At 37.7% G+C, this 14,986-nt stretch overlaps 1 protein-coding gene across 4 annotated transcripts in view; it reads left to right on the forward strand.

The window, feature by feature from the left end:
• Window positions 1-522: 522 nt before the first annotated feature.
• Window positions 523-14,986, forward strand: part of LOC109912316 (RNA-binding protein Nova-1) — a 358,414-nt gene continuing 343,950 nt past the window's right edge. For all 4 annotated transcript variants that reach the window (XR_007262714.1, XM_048600400.1, XM_048600401.1 and 1 more), the window contains exons 1-2: window positions 523-984; window positions 2,297-2,440. Coding sequence is in view for 3 of the 4 variants with exons in the window: in XM_048600400.1 (XP_048456357.1) it covers window positions 849-984; window positions 2,297-2,440 (280 nt within the window). In the remaining variant the exon portion in view is untranslated. The remainder of the gene's footprint in view (window positions 985-2,296; window positions 2,441-14,986) is intronic.

Below are 14,986 nucleotides of genomic sequence, written 5' to 3' on the forward strand. Positions count from 1 at the left end.
CCAAGCATTCAGGACACGCACTCCGCGAGTGAGTGCACGAAGACACTGGGAGCGGCCGCACACTCACAACACACTCGGGCAACCGGGTTAGGCAGCGAGTACTCGCAATGCCACTGGCGAACCAAACTCGGTTCAGCTTTCGTTTGCGCTGCGCTCTCAGAGAGAACCAGGTACAGACAAACTGCAAACCGGGACACACTCCAACACCTCTCCCCCCGCCCCAGTATTGATCAAACCGCACACCATTGGCGGATGTCCCGCACCAGGGCCAAGCGGATTGGAGGCTGGGTACAATGGGCGAGTCCTTGGCTGGGCCAAGATTGGTGTCTATTGGCTAAAGGGTGCTGCCAATCAGGCGTGCCGGGGGAGAGGGCGGGATTAGACGGTGGAGGGGGTGGGATTGATTGACCTCTGACCTCCTCCCCCATCCCTGCCCCCATTTCCTCACACCAACCCCCCTTCCCCTCACACACCCCTCTCCCACCCTCCCTCCCTCCCTCCCTCCATCCATCCATCCATCCCCGACAATGAGAGAAGCTGCACCGAGAGCAGAGGCGAAGTAGGAGCGGAATCCCCGTCCACTGCCACACACACACAAACACACACACACACATCTGTCTGTCACCATCCCTCCTTCCCTCCCTCCTCCCCCTTGCTTCATCCATCCCCTCTTTACAGACATCACCGACACATTACAGTTTCCATCCCCCCCCCCCCCCCCCCACCCCCACTTGGCCCTATCAGCGCATCTCTCTCTCCTTTTCTCTTTCTCTCTCTCTCCCTCTCTCTCTAAGAGTCCGCAAAACATCAACAATAACACCCTCATTCTCCTCATCTTCATCCTCATCATGATGGCGGCAGCTCCCATCCAGCAGAACGGGACCCACACCGGGCTTCCCATAGACCTGGACCCCCCCGACTCCAGAAAGCGGCCGCTCGAAGCTCCTCCTGAAGCGGGCAACACCAAGAGAACCAACACTGGCGGTGGGTAGCAGCATTTCTTCTCCGTAGCTTTGCTTACATTATATAGAAATATATAGAAGCCCTTTGAAAATGGCGTCTGTTCTGTTCTGCAAGCCATTAAAATATATATATTTTTGTATTATTTGTGACTTTCTTTCGTATTCCGATAATTGATCTTGCCTTTCGTGTCTTCGATGTTAAGAATTATTGGCAAGTGCAGCGAGGTGGACTTGAACTGGTCAGAAACTGTTCTAATTTGAGCTGTGGGATGAGTAGCGGAGTTCACTTTCCACCGTTTAATACATTTTAATAATAGTTGGCAAGAAGGGAAAGGGCATTGCGACTAATGGTCTTTGTGGCTAGCCAAAAGCTTGTGCGTTTGTGTGTTTGATCATCGCGGATTGTTTGTTTGTTGGAGCGGGGGGGGAGCGTGTGGATTAATTCTGTTGATCAACAATCATGATTTGTTTTCGTGTCACTGTTGCGGTATATTGTCGCCGCTCTCCCTTGTTTGCCGTTGTAACTGACAGTGTTACCTGTGGGTCAGAATGAAAACAGACATTGACTGACTTGAAGTGAAGTGATCCTTTAATTAATGAGCTTAAAGTGATCACTGCTGTCTGCAGAAAGCTGGGGATTGCTCTACGGCGTATCTGTATTGTGCTGTGACAAGTCACTGTTGGTGATCAGGCGTAGAATCCAAGTTCTGGAGAGAGGGATGTCATTTTTCTTCCCACACCGAAGGAGGGATCACTGATTCATTCACGTGTAGTTGCTAATTATGTTCGTATCTTGTGTCTAAAAGTAAGCAAATAGTAAGTAATCAGTAGAGTTGCTGCGGAGAGTTGTTCTCGGTTAAACTGCGTTTATTTATTGACATAGTGCGGTATGTGGAGATATTTAACTACGCTACACGCAAACAGCGCGGTTTTATAGGTCAATTACAATTCACGATCACCATGGAAACCACGACTGTCATCATCTTCTGATACATTATTCAAAATCCTTCTAAACATGGGTACGCAGAGGCACTCTCTCCCTCTGCATCACAAAATGTCATTTATTTTTGTGGCGTTTGGCATCCAGTATCCGTTTCTTTTGTAATGTCCAATTGTTTAGGCAAATTTAATAATGTACTGCATATTTTTTTTCTAAGGAGCTTTATCTTGCACGGGTTCTTCAAAATTGACAAAATATACTGATTAATGATTATTCCATTTTACTAGGGAGAGAGAATAGTAGGGGTTTGGTGGGTGGATGGGTGGTTGGGGAGGAGGTGATGGTTGTGGTGGGTATCTGTTATTGCAATAATCTATTCGTTTTCCTTTCGCAGAAGACGGCCAATATTTTTTAAAAGTCCTTATACCTAGCTATGCTGCCGGATCTATTATTGGAAAGGGAGGACAAACCATTGTCCAACTGCAGAAAGAGACTGGTGCCACGATCAAACTGTCCAAATCCAAAGATTTCTACCCAGGTAGGTGAGAGGGGGCTCAAACTCACTGCAGAGAGGCAAGGGGAAGGATTCCTTTAAATATTTGGAGGATGCAGTCAATGCAGTACAGAGACGTTTTCAGGATCTTGTTCGGAAAGAGTGACTAATGTATTTACTTTGATCGCGCCCACTGTCAGTTTTCCAATATTATGTAGTCGTGCGTATAGAATCTTTGAAAAATATGTATGTTGCTTTTATTTTCATTTGATAGTAAACCGCGAAACTGATAGAAATTGATCGAATTTTGTGCCTGAATTGTGGACATTTTCTCTCTGTAATACAAAGTTTAGCGCGAGGCAAGGGGGGAGAAAGCCTGCCTGTGCTTTTGACATAAATGCATAATCCGTTGAAATCGCACGCTGTAACAGTGTTATCAGTTGATCTCTCTGATATGATTTTATTGTGCAAACTGTGCGCGAAAACAACTTTTGTCCGAAACAGGAATTGCTGAAACCAGTTTGAGCTTATCTGCAGATAATTATGATGAGTGGGATCGCCGGAGCTGCTGGTGCTGGCGCTTGGCAGAAACCGGGGCTGGCTGCTCTTTTAGTTTTGTCATTCATTCAGCTTTGGGATGTGACTGACGTGGAACGAGCTAAATTAAAAATCAGTGGCTTGATGACTTTTAAAAAAAAGTGATTGCCTTTGAATAAGTAAGCTGCTTTGGAGAGCTGCTTTGCATCCAATGAGATGAATGGATTCCCTAATCTAACTGGGACAGCTGGGGTGACGCTGCAGTAAAGAATTTGAGCTGTCATTTCTCAGGGAGGAAAGGGGCTCATTTCCCTACACCTGACCAGCGAGGATTGCGGGATACACTTTCTTATTTTTGAGTTATCATGCATTTTTTTTTGTTCAAATGGAGATGGAGAAAGAGCAGTTTTAGGAAAAGAAAAAGAACAAGCTGTAGTAAATTCTACTTGTATCCAATCCAGAATAGAACGCGATTGACAGCTGCAGCTCGTTCTCAAATCTGGATTTATAGGTGGTGCGCCGTAGAAAGAATTTGATACGTGTATTATAACGTGAGAATATTGCTGCGCCCTTGACTAGTTGCTTCATAACCTGCGATGAGTTAGACGCGATCAGTGTGCCCTTGTGATTAGCTGGAATGCTCCTATTTGATCACCATCTCCTGATTTTCTGAGATCCTGGCATTCGTCCTGGCAGCAGATACCTGTGGTTTCCTTCCAGCCTTCAGGAACCACAAATGCACACAGGCAGGAAGACAAACTGTGCCGGCCACAAGCAGTCTGTGCAACACGTGCAGCAGTGTGTGTACCAGTCTGAATCAGAGTTTATTCCCCCTTGAATAATTTAGCCTGCAGCTGTGTGTGTGTGCTTTGGAGCGAGATGGCTGCTTTATAATTCAGGGCATAGATACACAGCTAATAATTTTAATTTGGGGTTTACACATCATTTTTCATTCGCTGTGTAATGGGAAAGGTATCATTCTGCCTCCGTGTGCAGTTTATGTCGTCTTTCGTTCAAGGATTCAGTATCCATATTGCTATATTTTCAATTACATTTGTAGTATGCTTCAAGCACACTGTCAATTAAGTGCTTGTTCTCTGGTGTTGGTTGAATTTCGTTGCCATGTTAAAACAAAATGTCAGAGTATTCCATTTCTGCACTGTGGACTAGTGGAATATTTGAATGCTTAACAGCATCGCAAAACAATTTGATCCTCAAACAGACATATAGTTTTTGTATAAATGAGCTTTCATAATTCAAATATCACCTTCTTTTGGGTGCACTTTTTCTAGTGGTGATTCCTCCCTACGTTGCAAGTTGGACGTTGTACTGAAAATGTAGAATAGCGTCAGGAGAAACAATTTCTAATGGCTACTGCCCAGTGTAGAATTGCTACTCATTTTGTAGTGATGTATTTGGCAAAATATACTGTCCATGTGGGTGCTTTGGTTATCTGTAATGCTTCCCACTGAAATAGATGTGTATTTTTGAAACAATTCATCTTGTTCTATTTTTAACTGTGAAAATATGTGTGTTGAATTCTGGTGTGCTTTTTAAATGAGATAGCTTTGGTTTCATACTACATGACATAACTGAGCTATCCAAAAATTTCTAATTGCAACAGTATTATAGGATGATGAACTGCATTTTACCAAATAAAGCAGGCTTGTTTGTGAGTGTCTGAGCCAGCCTTAATATACCTTAATGTGACTGTTGTTGTAAAGGTAGATTTCTCTCTTTGTCAAAATTAGTACATATTTTCAAGAAATTGCTATTTTTCCCTGCTCCATATAATTGGTGGCTTGAGCATGTGATAAAGGTACATGCATGTCAGTCCCTGCTTTCACTGATCTGCTTAGTGTAAGTCCTTAAGTGGATAGTGTTATCATTAAGATCCCAGTCAGAACATTTAAAGAAATCTTCAATGGAAAAAAATTCATCTCATGTTTGTTTGTTTGTTTATTTGATATACATTTTGTGGTTGTTATCGTCGCAGTGCTGATATTTAATAAGCTGTCAAGGCAGCTGAAATAACCAAATGGAAAGCATTGCATTAAAAAAAAATCCCTTAATCAACAGCACACCTAACCAGTGATGCTTTCATTACTGTGAAAGAATGTTAGAAAGTCTGGTCCTTATTACATTGATTTTGGAGGTAGCTGATGTGCACATATTGGCTGCCACATTTCCTGCATTACAGCAGTGACTACACGTCAAATGTGCCTCATGGGTTGTGAAATACTGAGATAGCTGATGGTTGTGAAAAGCACTATATAAATGCAAATCTCTTTTATTCCTGCTGCATATTGTTCATTGTACTACTGTAAAGAGATTATTTTTTATTAAGTGCTTTCATAAATTTGAAATATGGTGAGCAGACAGTGTTGGATAGTAGTATGACATGAACAACATTTAATTTCATGACTACTAGTTAACTGTAGGTATTCATCTGCTTTTCTGGTCATCCTTAAACATGTGCATTTTGCTCTTAACCACAGTGTATTCCCTAATTATTATTTTCATTTGCGGAATAATGAAAGTTATGTGAATTTAAAAGTAGCCTGAAGAATTTGTCAAAAATCTCACCACCATTTCATTTTTAAATTACGGTTTGCTGATTGGGTCAAATTCACTTTTTTAATATTCTGTAATAATATTGGTTTATTGTTTTAAAAAATAGAATTCAGAATTTACCACTTTAATTATTGGCGACACATACCTGACTCACATTTCTGAGGTGATTAATTTATTTTGGAAAAATAATGCATGGAACATTTTATTCCCTTTCTGTTTTCTTTTAGGGAATACAACTGATAAGTGTAGTTATAGCTATAGTGTGTGGAACAGTGCATAGAAACCTTGTTTTGTAGTATGTGACATTGAATTACCTAACTGAACAAAGTAATGACCTTTTAGGAAAGGATCTATATTGAAATGTAACTCACTGTATTGTGTGCTAGTCTTGACATCCAATTCATCTTCAAGTCATTGAACCATTCTGTAAAAATATGCTTATTAAAGATATGTAACTTATTTAAATATTGTTTTTCATACAATTATATAATTGTTTTAAATCCTTTGTATATATACTTCAAAAATATTCCATTTTGATTTTGAAAATTATGGGTTACTATTGGCTAAGTTTGCTGCTCTTTATGGCGATTTTCCTGTGTGTTCTGATGCAGAAAATTACAATCGTACTATGTTTGTGCGTAACCAAAGCCTTTATTAATCTATCTCCTTTCTGCTAATGCCAATTATGAGCTATTCGCAATGCTGAAGGCTCTGAGGGTTCCAGAAAGATTGATTTTACTTTCTAAAATAACTTGCAAAAACTATTGTGAATTAATTAATGCCCTTCATGTATTAGATTCTTCTGATACATCTTACTAATAAAATAGTGGAACAAAAATATGGATGTTGAGTTGCAGAAAATGAGCATTTTAAAAGATACTGAGGATGCCTGCTTAAAATATTAACAAAGTCCTCAAAATTTATGATAACTCTGAATTGTGACTAATATCACATATAGATGTTCAAAATATTATATTGAAACTTAGCCAATGGGATGTAAAAAAAAGATGGTTAAAGAAAAACAAAACCAGTTAGAGATTTCTCATGTTAACTAAAGATTATTCATCCCATTGCCAGTTTATTTGACAATTATCTCAAAGAGCTGCCAACTTTTCAAAATCACAAAAGATTCTTCATGTTGTAGCCTATTTAACTGTTAAAGCCAGCACAAATCGTGATAGTGAAGGGATTTGTTGCCATATAGTAACATGCCAGCTGGTCATACTGACAATTCTTACAAGGCAGCTGTTGGTCATGTGATTGGTGTAGATGGATTTAAAGAGTTACTTTCTTCTGAACAAAAGATTTTCTTGTGTCAGACTTGAGAACTAAAAGACAAAGCATCCATGTGATATGTTGGAGGATGGGGTAAAACACATTGAAAATCACAATGCAACAACTATGGTAGCATTCAGGAACTCTAATAATTAATTAAAGGTGCATGAAAAGTATATCTTTTAGGCTGGAAATAATTTTCAGAATCAACAATAGTGATTGCATGTGGTAAAATTGAGTAACGTAATTTATAGCTTAGAACAGAAGTTACGATAACATGTACAAAACCTATAAAATAAAAAATCTAATAATTTAGGTTAAATATCTAGCCATTATGAATTATGTCTTGGTAGTGGGATAAATCAAAGAAAAAGAGAATTTTATGTGCATTACTTTATTTGCTATTCAAACAAATAACTATAAATGAAGTAAATGACACACTTTTAAAATTGCAGCATTGTATTTTATTCTCTTCCTCTCAACATTTTCATTTTGTAATAACATGAATACACAGGCAGAATACATTGATTAAAATAGTTATTATTTTAGGTTTGTAGTCCAAAGTGCTTAAATATTGAAATTGGCATAACTGATATTAGGATCCTGATATTCACTGGGATTTCCAAGTCAGGATGAAGAGTTCTTTTTTCAAAATCTGAGCGTTCCCTATGGGAAGCCAGCCTTTTGACAAATTTGCTTCCCTGGGTGATGACACTATAGAAGAGAGTACAGCCCAGGAACAGATATATTCTAACAACTGAGAATTGTAATTGTGGATGAGGTTGAGTACTGTGAGGTTTGGAGGGATGAAGGATATTGGAATGGCAAATTTGTTGATCTGGAGCTGTTAGTGAACATAGTTTGACGACGATTGTATGGAGTGGGAAATAGACTTACTTGGGGAGAAACACTCTTCCCGACCCATAAATGGCATTGGAAAAGCTCAAGCCTCTTCTGTTCAGCAGTTCGCACCTTTTTGCTGCAGTCCAGCCATTTAGAGTAGGCTAGATTTGAGTTTAAGAATTTTTCACTTCTTTTCATCCCATATGGAGGGTTACGATTAACTCCATAAAGTCAGCATGCATCCTCATTTCTAAGTTAGCTTAAAAATAATCCTGATTTTAGAATTTAATCATCTTAAAAAAAGTGAAAAATTATGTTTCCGGTGTTTGCTTGGGAGAGTAGAATAATTTGTGACTTTTTATTTGAACTCTGATTAAATGAATGGCCTCTGATATAATGTGGGAATAGGGGTAGTGAGGAGAAGGCTGCTTTTATTTAACTGGCTGTGGCCACTGTTTGGGTTTTATTTCAGCACAAATTGTTTATCCAAAGGGTGAAGGGATTTAAAAAAATCTTGAATTAATAAGTCATTCCAGCAATAGCTTGCATGAGAAATAAATGACTGGTTTTAAACCAAGACACTGGTTGAATGTGAAAATAATTTCATCACGTTCAGACTGCTATGCCAATAATTGTTATCGAGTACCCCATCTTAATTTAAACTTTAAAAAATTGCATTTACTGCTCGTCACCTGACTATGTCCTGCTGTATTGAACTGTAAATTCTTTGAAACAAAATCATGCTTTTTTTTGTCTTTCAGTAGTGCCACAAATTCAGTGCTAACTTTTAAAATTTTAACTGACAACATTTTATGATACATTTTTAAATTGAAGTTGTCTTGAGGTAGATGTTTTTCGTGAAAACGTCATAGTTTTTAATCCATGTTGCCTGTCTTTCTCCTACTCTTCCCACCCACAACAGTAACCATAATTCAGTTACAGGCCTTCTCAAGTATTTCTGAAGATCCAATGTACTAATACCATAAATGTAAAGATTAAATATTATCAGCTGGTAAACTATCAGAACTTTTCAAAATGAGTATTGAATAATGTGCTTAACTTTCTAACACTTTGAAACTTCGGTAAAACAATTAATTAGGAACCATCCACATATACATAAACACTCATATTATATTATGTATAAAATAACTTGATGACTCATGAACTACTGAAGGAGAATGAGATAAAGTTGAATTGTCAGTTGGCACAATTCTAAGACCGAGATGAGAATAGTACAGTGTACATCTATATTTCAATTTAGAAAGTGACACTTTCAAATGGGAGATATAAGTAGTTATAACAAAATAATATTAATAGTATTACACAATGTCTAATATGGGTGGATTCTGGTTGATCTATATCTCAAACCTATATGAGTGAATTGAGGAGAAACTGAACACTGCTTTCCACATCATTTGCAATATAATAGCCAGTCCATGAATGTGGACTTTTGTTGTAAAGGAATGAAAACAGCTGTTATAAAATTTCATTTTATGGCAGCTGGTGAGGAACTCAGCAACTACTAAACCATTAACCAGTAAATTTTAGATTGCGTTTATTTTTAATAGATTCATAAGATATATAGATTTCATCATTAGGTGTGTATTCTACTGGGTCTCCTAAAATGTTTAAAAAATCACTGGTCCTATGTCTTGGTGAATAATAATGTGAATGTTGGTTTTTCTATATGTCAGGTTACATCTTAATGTATACATGTAATAACTGACTGTGTTTTGGAGCATATAGTGTCAAACTATTGACCTAGGTATTGCAGTGCAAAAGGATTAAAGTACTTTTGACTTGAGCACCTTATGAAAGCCAAGGGTTTACTGTTTACCATTATATATTGGAAATTACTGTCTTTTTTTAAGTAAGCGTATTCTTGACCAAAATGCCATATGTTAAAATGTAGAAAAAAATCCATTTGCATTGTGCCGGTTGTAAAGCTTACTTTCTAATGTCAACAGATGGTTGTCCTCTTGTTCACTTGCTGATGTAAGCCACTACCAATTATTGCTTGCTGACATCAATTAAAGGCAGTAATGAAAAGCATCTTCTTTCATGGGTTGGACTTAAAACATTTCTATTCAGCTCTTGAAAGTATTTATGTGTACTTTCACAGTAAATTAATGGATTACACATTTTAATTAACACATTTGTGTAATTGGCATAATCTTAATTGAGTAATTATTGGAAAATAATTGGTTATAATTTCTGCTACAAGACAGGAACAGAATTGATGGTCTTGTATGACATTGCAGACTGAGAGAGCCTGTTTTAATTTTACATATAGAGCACAAGGAGAGTTTGTGATTAAAAATGCAATGCAGAAGCAGGTTAATGCAGACATTTTCTGCATTAACCTGTGGAGCAATTGGGACTTGAACCCAGACTACTGGTCCAGAGGTAGGGACACTATCACTGTGCAACAAGAGTCCCCAGAAGTAGCAGTATGCTGTTGTTATGATTATTTTTTATGAATATTTTTGTAAAGAATAAATTTCAACCTGAATCCTTGCATGAGATTTTGTGGCTACCTTTTAATTTTGGTCAAAGAAGTTACAGAGATAAATTGACTGACTTAACTGATTCAAAATGCTGTGTATGTTTTTAAGTCGTGAAATCAGTGACTGTGTATTAAAAACCATTATGATTTAAGGAAATACATGTAATTAGTTACAGGATTTTTAGTATTGTATATTTTTGATCTCTACTTGTAACAAAGATGTTATTTACTTCATGTTCTACATAGCACAGTTGATACAGCTATCATCACACTCCAGAATTATTTGCAGCCTTGAAATTGTTCCAGATTGTGTTTTTAAACAATCGTAACACTGTGATCTTTATTTGGGGTGAGCGTGACTTAAGCTTTGATTCTGATTTTTTTTTCTTTTGTAGTCACTGTAGTTATCAGTGAGTTTTATGACTGATAACTAATGATCACATTTAAAGGCTACTTGTTGAATACAGTTCCCAAAAATTGTATTGAAGAATGATTTGCAATTAACTACTAGGAAATATGTGTACAATAATTATGGTAGTTTCATTTCTTTCCTGTTCTTTTTTAACTTAATGACATTTTCAACTTAGCATAATATTGTAATCTCCTGCCTTTTTTGTACAATAGAACATTTTGCACGTTAGCATGTAGGTCAGCATCAAGTGTTCCTAAGTCATTTTTAACTACTTAAAAACAAGCTCTCTCTAGATAATCCTACCCTCAGAAAAGTACCATGCGCTGTAGCGGTGTGATGTTTCCTATTTAGCGAAGTAGCCGTTCTGTGCCTGCTCAGTGGGATTGATAAGTTGCTAAAGTGCCATGGCCCCGTGTGTACCAGTAGCTGCCCTCACCTAGTTCGAAGAGGAGACTTCGCTTCTGACAGTCTGAGGAGGATTTGAACCAGGTCCATAGCTGAAATGCCGGTCTCAAATCCCACATGCTTCTCAGTCCTGTTTCTCACGTTCTTCCTCTCTTTCAGTGGTTAGAAACTGTCATAAATTACCGGCAACTGTGGAGCTGTAGCGTAAGTTGCTGAAACTGATAACCGTTCCCCACTCTTCTGTTCTGCTGGGGATAGAGATGTAGGAACCTCGGTCTTTGTTGTTATTGACCACAATGTTTAGTCGCAGCTGCTTTCACTGGAGACAGGCCAGGATACACTCTTAACTGTTGTAGGCCTGTCAAGCCACATCTTTTAGAAATAGAAATGACTTTCAAGGTCTATGCATGAGATTGTCATCTCATTTCCATCTTTGGATGCGATTCTGGTATAAAGTAAAAGAGCATCTGCAGAGATCTGACTGACAAAACTCTCACTGGGACTCGTCATTGCTCACTGCAGCAGGTGCAGGGTTCTTCAGTGCTTTGAAAGGATTGAGAATTTTGTTTTAAAATTCATCAGGAGACTAGAGGGAATGTAGTCTTGTGAGCAGTGTGCTAGATGTCAGTTGTCCAGTACCGGAATGCTGCAGGTAATTGGGCAGAACTGGTGAGAAATGTGGCAATGTGCTTCTCACATTGCACTGCAGCTGCTGGTGAGCTTAACTAATCTGACCCTTGGAGGCTATGGTGTCATGGTACTGCGCACACACAAGTACACAAGAAATGGGCAGAATACACACTACAGTTCTTGTGGGCCTGCAATATCCATGTGATTGTGAGAAAAGAATGAAAATCATTGCAACCGTGAAAATGTCCTGTGAAGAGTCGTATTACAAAAATTCTATAAAGATTGCACTATTTGTATCTTATCAGATTTCTAATGGGATAATGTCCATAAAATTAATTAGCTGGTGAAATATAGAACAAACAGCTGAGGTTAAAATGGACACCAGCTGATGTTTTGAGGATGGAATAATAATTTTAATATTGAAACATATTTAAAATTATGTACAATGGGAGTTATAGAATATAAGGTGACAATTCCCCACAGTCTACCGCACATTTATTATTCACGGTAGGTTGGTCGAATTGGTTATTACAAAATTACCTCCCCCTCTTCATTTATGCTGTATTTCTTCAAGTTGCATTTGATATTTTGCTTTGCTCTTTGCTTTCCGCTATGAGCCCAATAAAAATAAATACGGATCTCTCCTTAACCCAAACTAAAATGCTGTTACAAGTTTATATCGGATTTTGTTTCAAAAACAATAATAAGATTCCTTGCTTAGAGTTGCTGATAATGATTCCATGTATCTCCTCTAACATCACAGGTACCGGATGGTCATGACTCGTTACAAATATTGCAGGTGTAATCGAAAGCAGGCCATCTTGGGTGTGAAATATGTTTTTACTCCAAGCAACCCAAAATGTGCTTGTCTGAGTGAATACTACTATGATTTCTGATTATGTTAAGATGATATAGCTTAGCTCTATTAAGTTGCAAGTTTGGAACTCATGACTGACTAAGTTCTTGTTAAGCATATCGGTAAAACTGTAATCAGTGAACTTAAATGATTTCAGAATGCTAAGTAACAATAAGTACCTGATATTTACTAATTGCCCCTGCCCTCACCAGCTTCTTCCTTTTATTATTAGCATCACTTGTAAACATAGTTTTTTTTCAGTACACAGTCAAGACTTGCAGGTTATTGTATGAATATAATTTTTATCGTGTCCTTTTAAAGAATGATGGGAAATACCTTGCCATGTGATGGCCCATAATTTCCTCCTTTTTTTTAATGACCATGCTAAAATCTCATAAAGTGAATCAGTAAATTGGAGTGTTGACCTTCACTATTCAACAACCATCTGCTATTCTACATCAGCATGAACGAAGTGTCCTCTTTTCTCAGTGACACTGTGTTTTATATATTAAAAGTACGCTTTCATGTTATATCATTGTTTCAAATGTGGCCTTATCGGGATATAACTAGGATACAAAATATGTAAGTAGCTTATTACAAAATGAAATGAAACTGTAAATGAAACGATAGTGTACTTTTTAAGTTTGTCTTTAATAATGAAATGATTAATAATGAAATAATGAAAAGGAGCATGATCTAAATTGTCATAATGCCAAATGCTGTGGGCATAAAGCAGGTGCCACATTTGATCTGACATTTCAGACATGGCTCTAAAAAGCTGTGCATTATTTGCATAACTATTATAAAATATGAACAGAAAATGAAATTGTGGTCTTGAAGTTAATGTGGGAGAACTGGGTGACGGTGATGCATACACAGTTTTTTTTGTTCAGTGTTTTGTTTCAATGTGTCTTCTCATTAATGTATGTAATACAGCATTTCACTTAAGTAGAAACCTATTTTTATGATGGTTTATTTCAAATGAATATTTAATCATTATTTCAGTCAACTGAGTATTGCTCTGTCAAAATAATAAGTAGCTGCAACCCTAGCTATGTGAATTGAATTCAGTGCAGTACTGACTGCCTGCTGCGTTCCTTGAGGTGTAGTCTAAAGAAATCAACTGAAGCTCTGGCTGTTCCAGGGACTTTGCCACAATCTTCAATGTTTAAAAAAAAGAAGAGACTTCACTCAGGATCCTGGCTGAAAATATTTATTTTTTTCAAATTGCATTGTTAACAAATTGCTTTGTTTATTTTCTTAGAACTCTTCAGAGGCAGGGGATCAGAAATGTTCTCGTAAACTTTCTAAGTAATTTGCTAGTTTCTGTTTCATTGCAAGCTGGATTTATTTAAATATGATCTTCATTATTTAGTTGTTTTCTATTTGAAAAGCATGTAAATTTGTTTTTAGTTCTCTTTCTCCTTCATACGGACAATATATTCATCATGTTGTGTACTCAGCAACAAAAACAACGTTTCTTTACATTTGTGTTAGGAATAAAAGAACAGCAGTAGTGAATTTAATCCTTTGAGATTGTCCTGGCACTGAATGAGATCATGGCTGATTTATACCCTAACTTCATTGGCTTCATATTTCTGAATACCCATGATTGGCAAAAATAAATCTGTTGCTTTCAAAAGAAAACTCAGAATTGAACCAGCATCTGCTGCTTTTTTGTTACAGAATTCCAGAGTTTTTCTCTAGCTACCCTAACAATTATTTTCAAAATCGTTAAACTTCAAGCTTGTTAACACCTGTTAACATTTCATATTCCAGGCAACACAAACCCTGTCATATCTCCTCATAATCTATCCATTAGAGCCATGGTAACGTTTTGCTGCATTCGCACTGCATTTCTTCCAAAGCCTAAAGTGTCAAGTGTTCTAAAGTGCCATTTCCAGAACTCAAGATATGATCCAGCCAGGGCTTTTGCATAACTATAACAAAACTTCCTCCCCTATATATTCTAACTACAAATGGCATATATTAGATTAAATATTTTTGATTTTTTTTTGTATCTGACTGTTGCCTTTCAGTGATCTGTGTACATGATCTCCTAAATCTCTTGGAAAACAGCTAGATTTTCTTATTATTTAATCATTTCAAAAACAAGAGGTCAGATCTATCATTTTTGATGCAAATTGGATTACCTTGCATTTACTTGTGGTGAAATCAACCTGTTTGAATTTTGCCCAATTTCTTAATCGACCAAGATTGAATCAGAGATAGTAGGAACTGCAGATGCTGGAGAATCCGAGACAACAAGGTGCAGGGCTGGATGAACACAGCAGGCCAAGCAGCATCATAGGAGCAGAGAGGCTGACGTTTCGGGCCTAGACCCTTCATCAGAAAAGGGGGAGGGGAAGGGGGTTTTGAAATAAATAGGGAGAGAGTGGGAGGCGGATAGAAGAGGGATAGAGGAGAGGATAGGTGGAGAGGAAACAAACAGGTCGAAGAGGCGGGGATGGAGCCAGTAAAGGTGAGTGTAGGTGGGGAGTTAGGGAGGGGATAGGTCAGTCCAGGGAGGACGGACAGGTCAAGGGGGCGGGA

Source organism: Rhincodon typus, chromosome 8 (genome assembly GCF_021869965.1).
Source record: "Rhincodon typus isolate 14 chromosome 8, sRhiTyp1.1, whole genome shotgun sequence".
NCBI lineage: Eukaryota > Metazoa > Chordata > Chondrichthyes > Orectolobiformes > Rhincodontidae > Rhincodon > Rhincodon typus.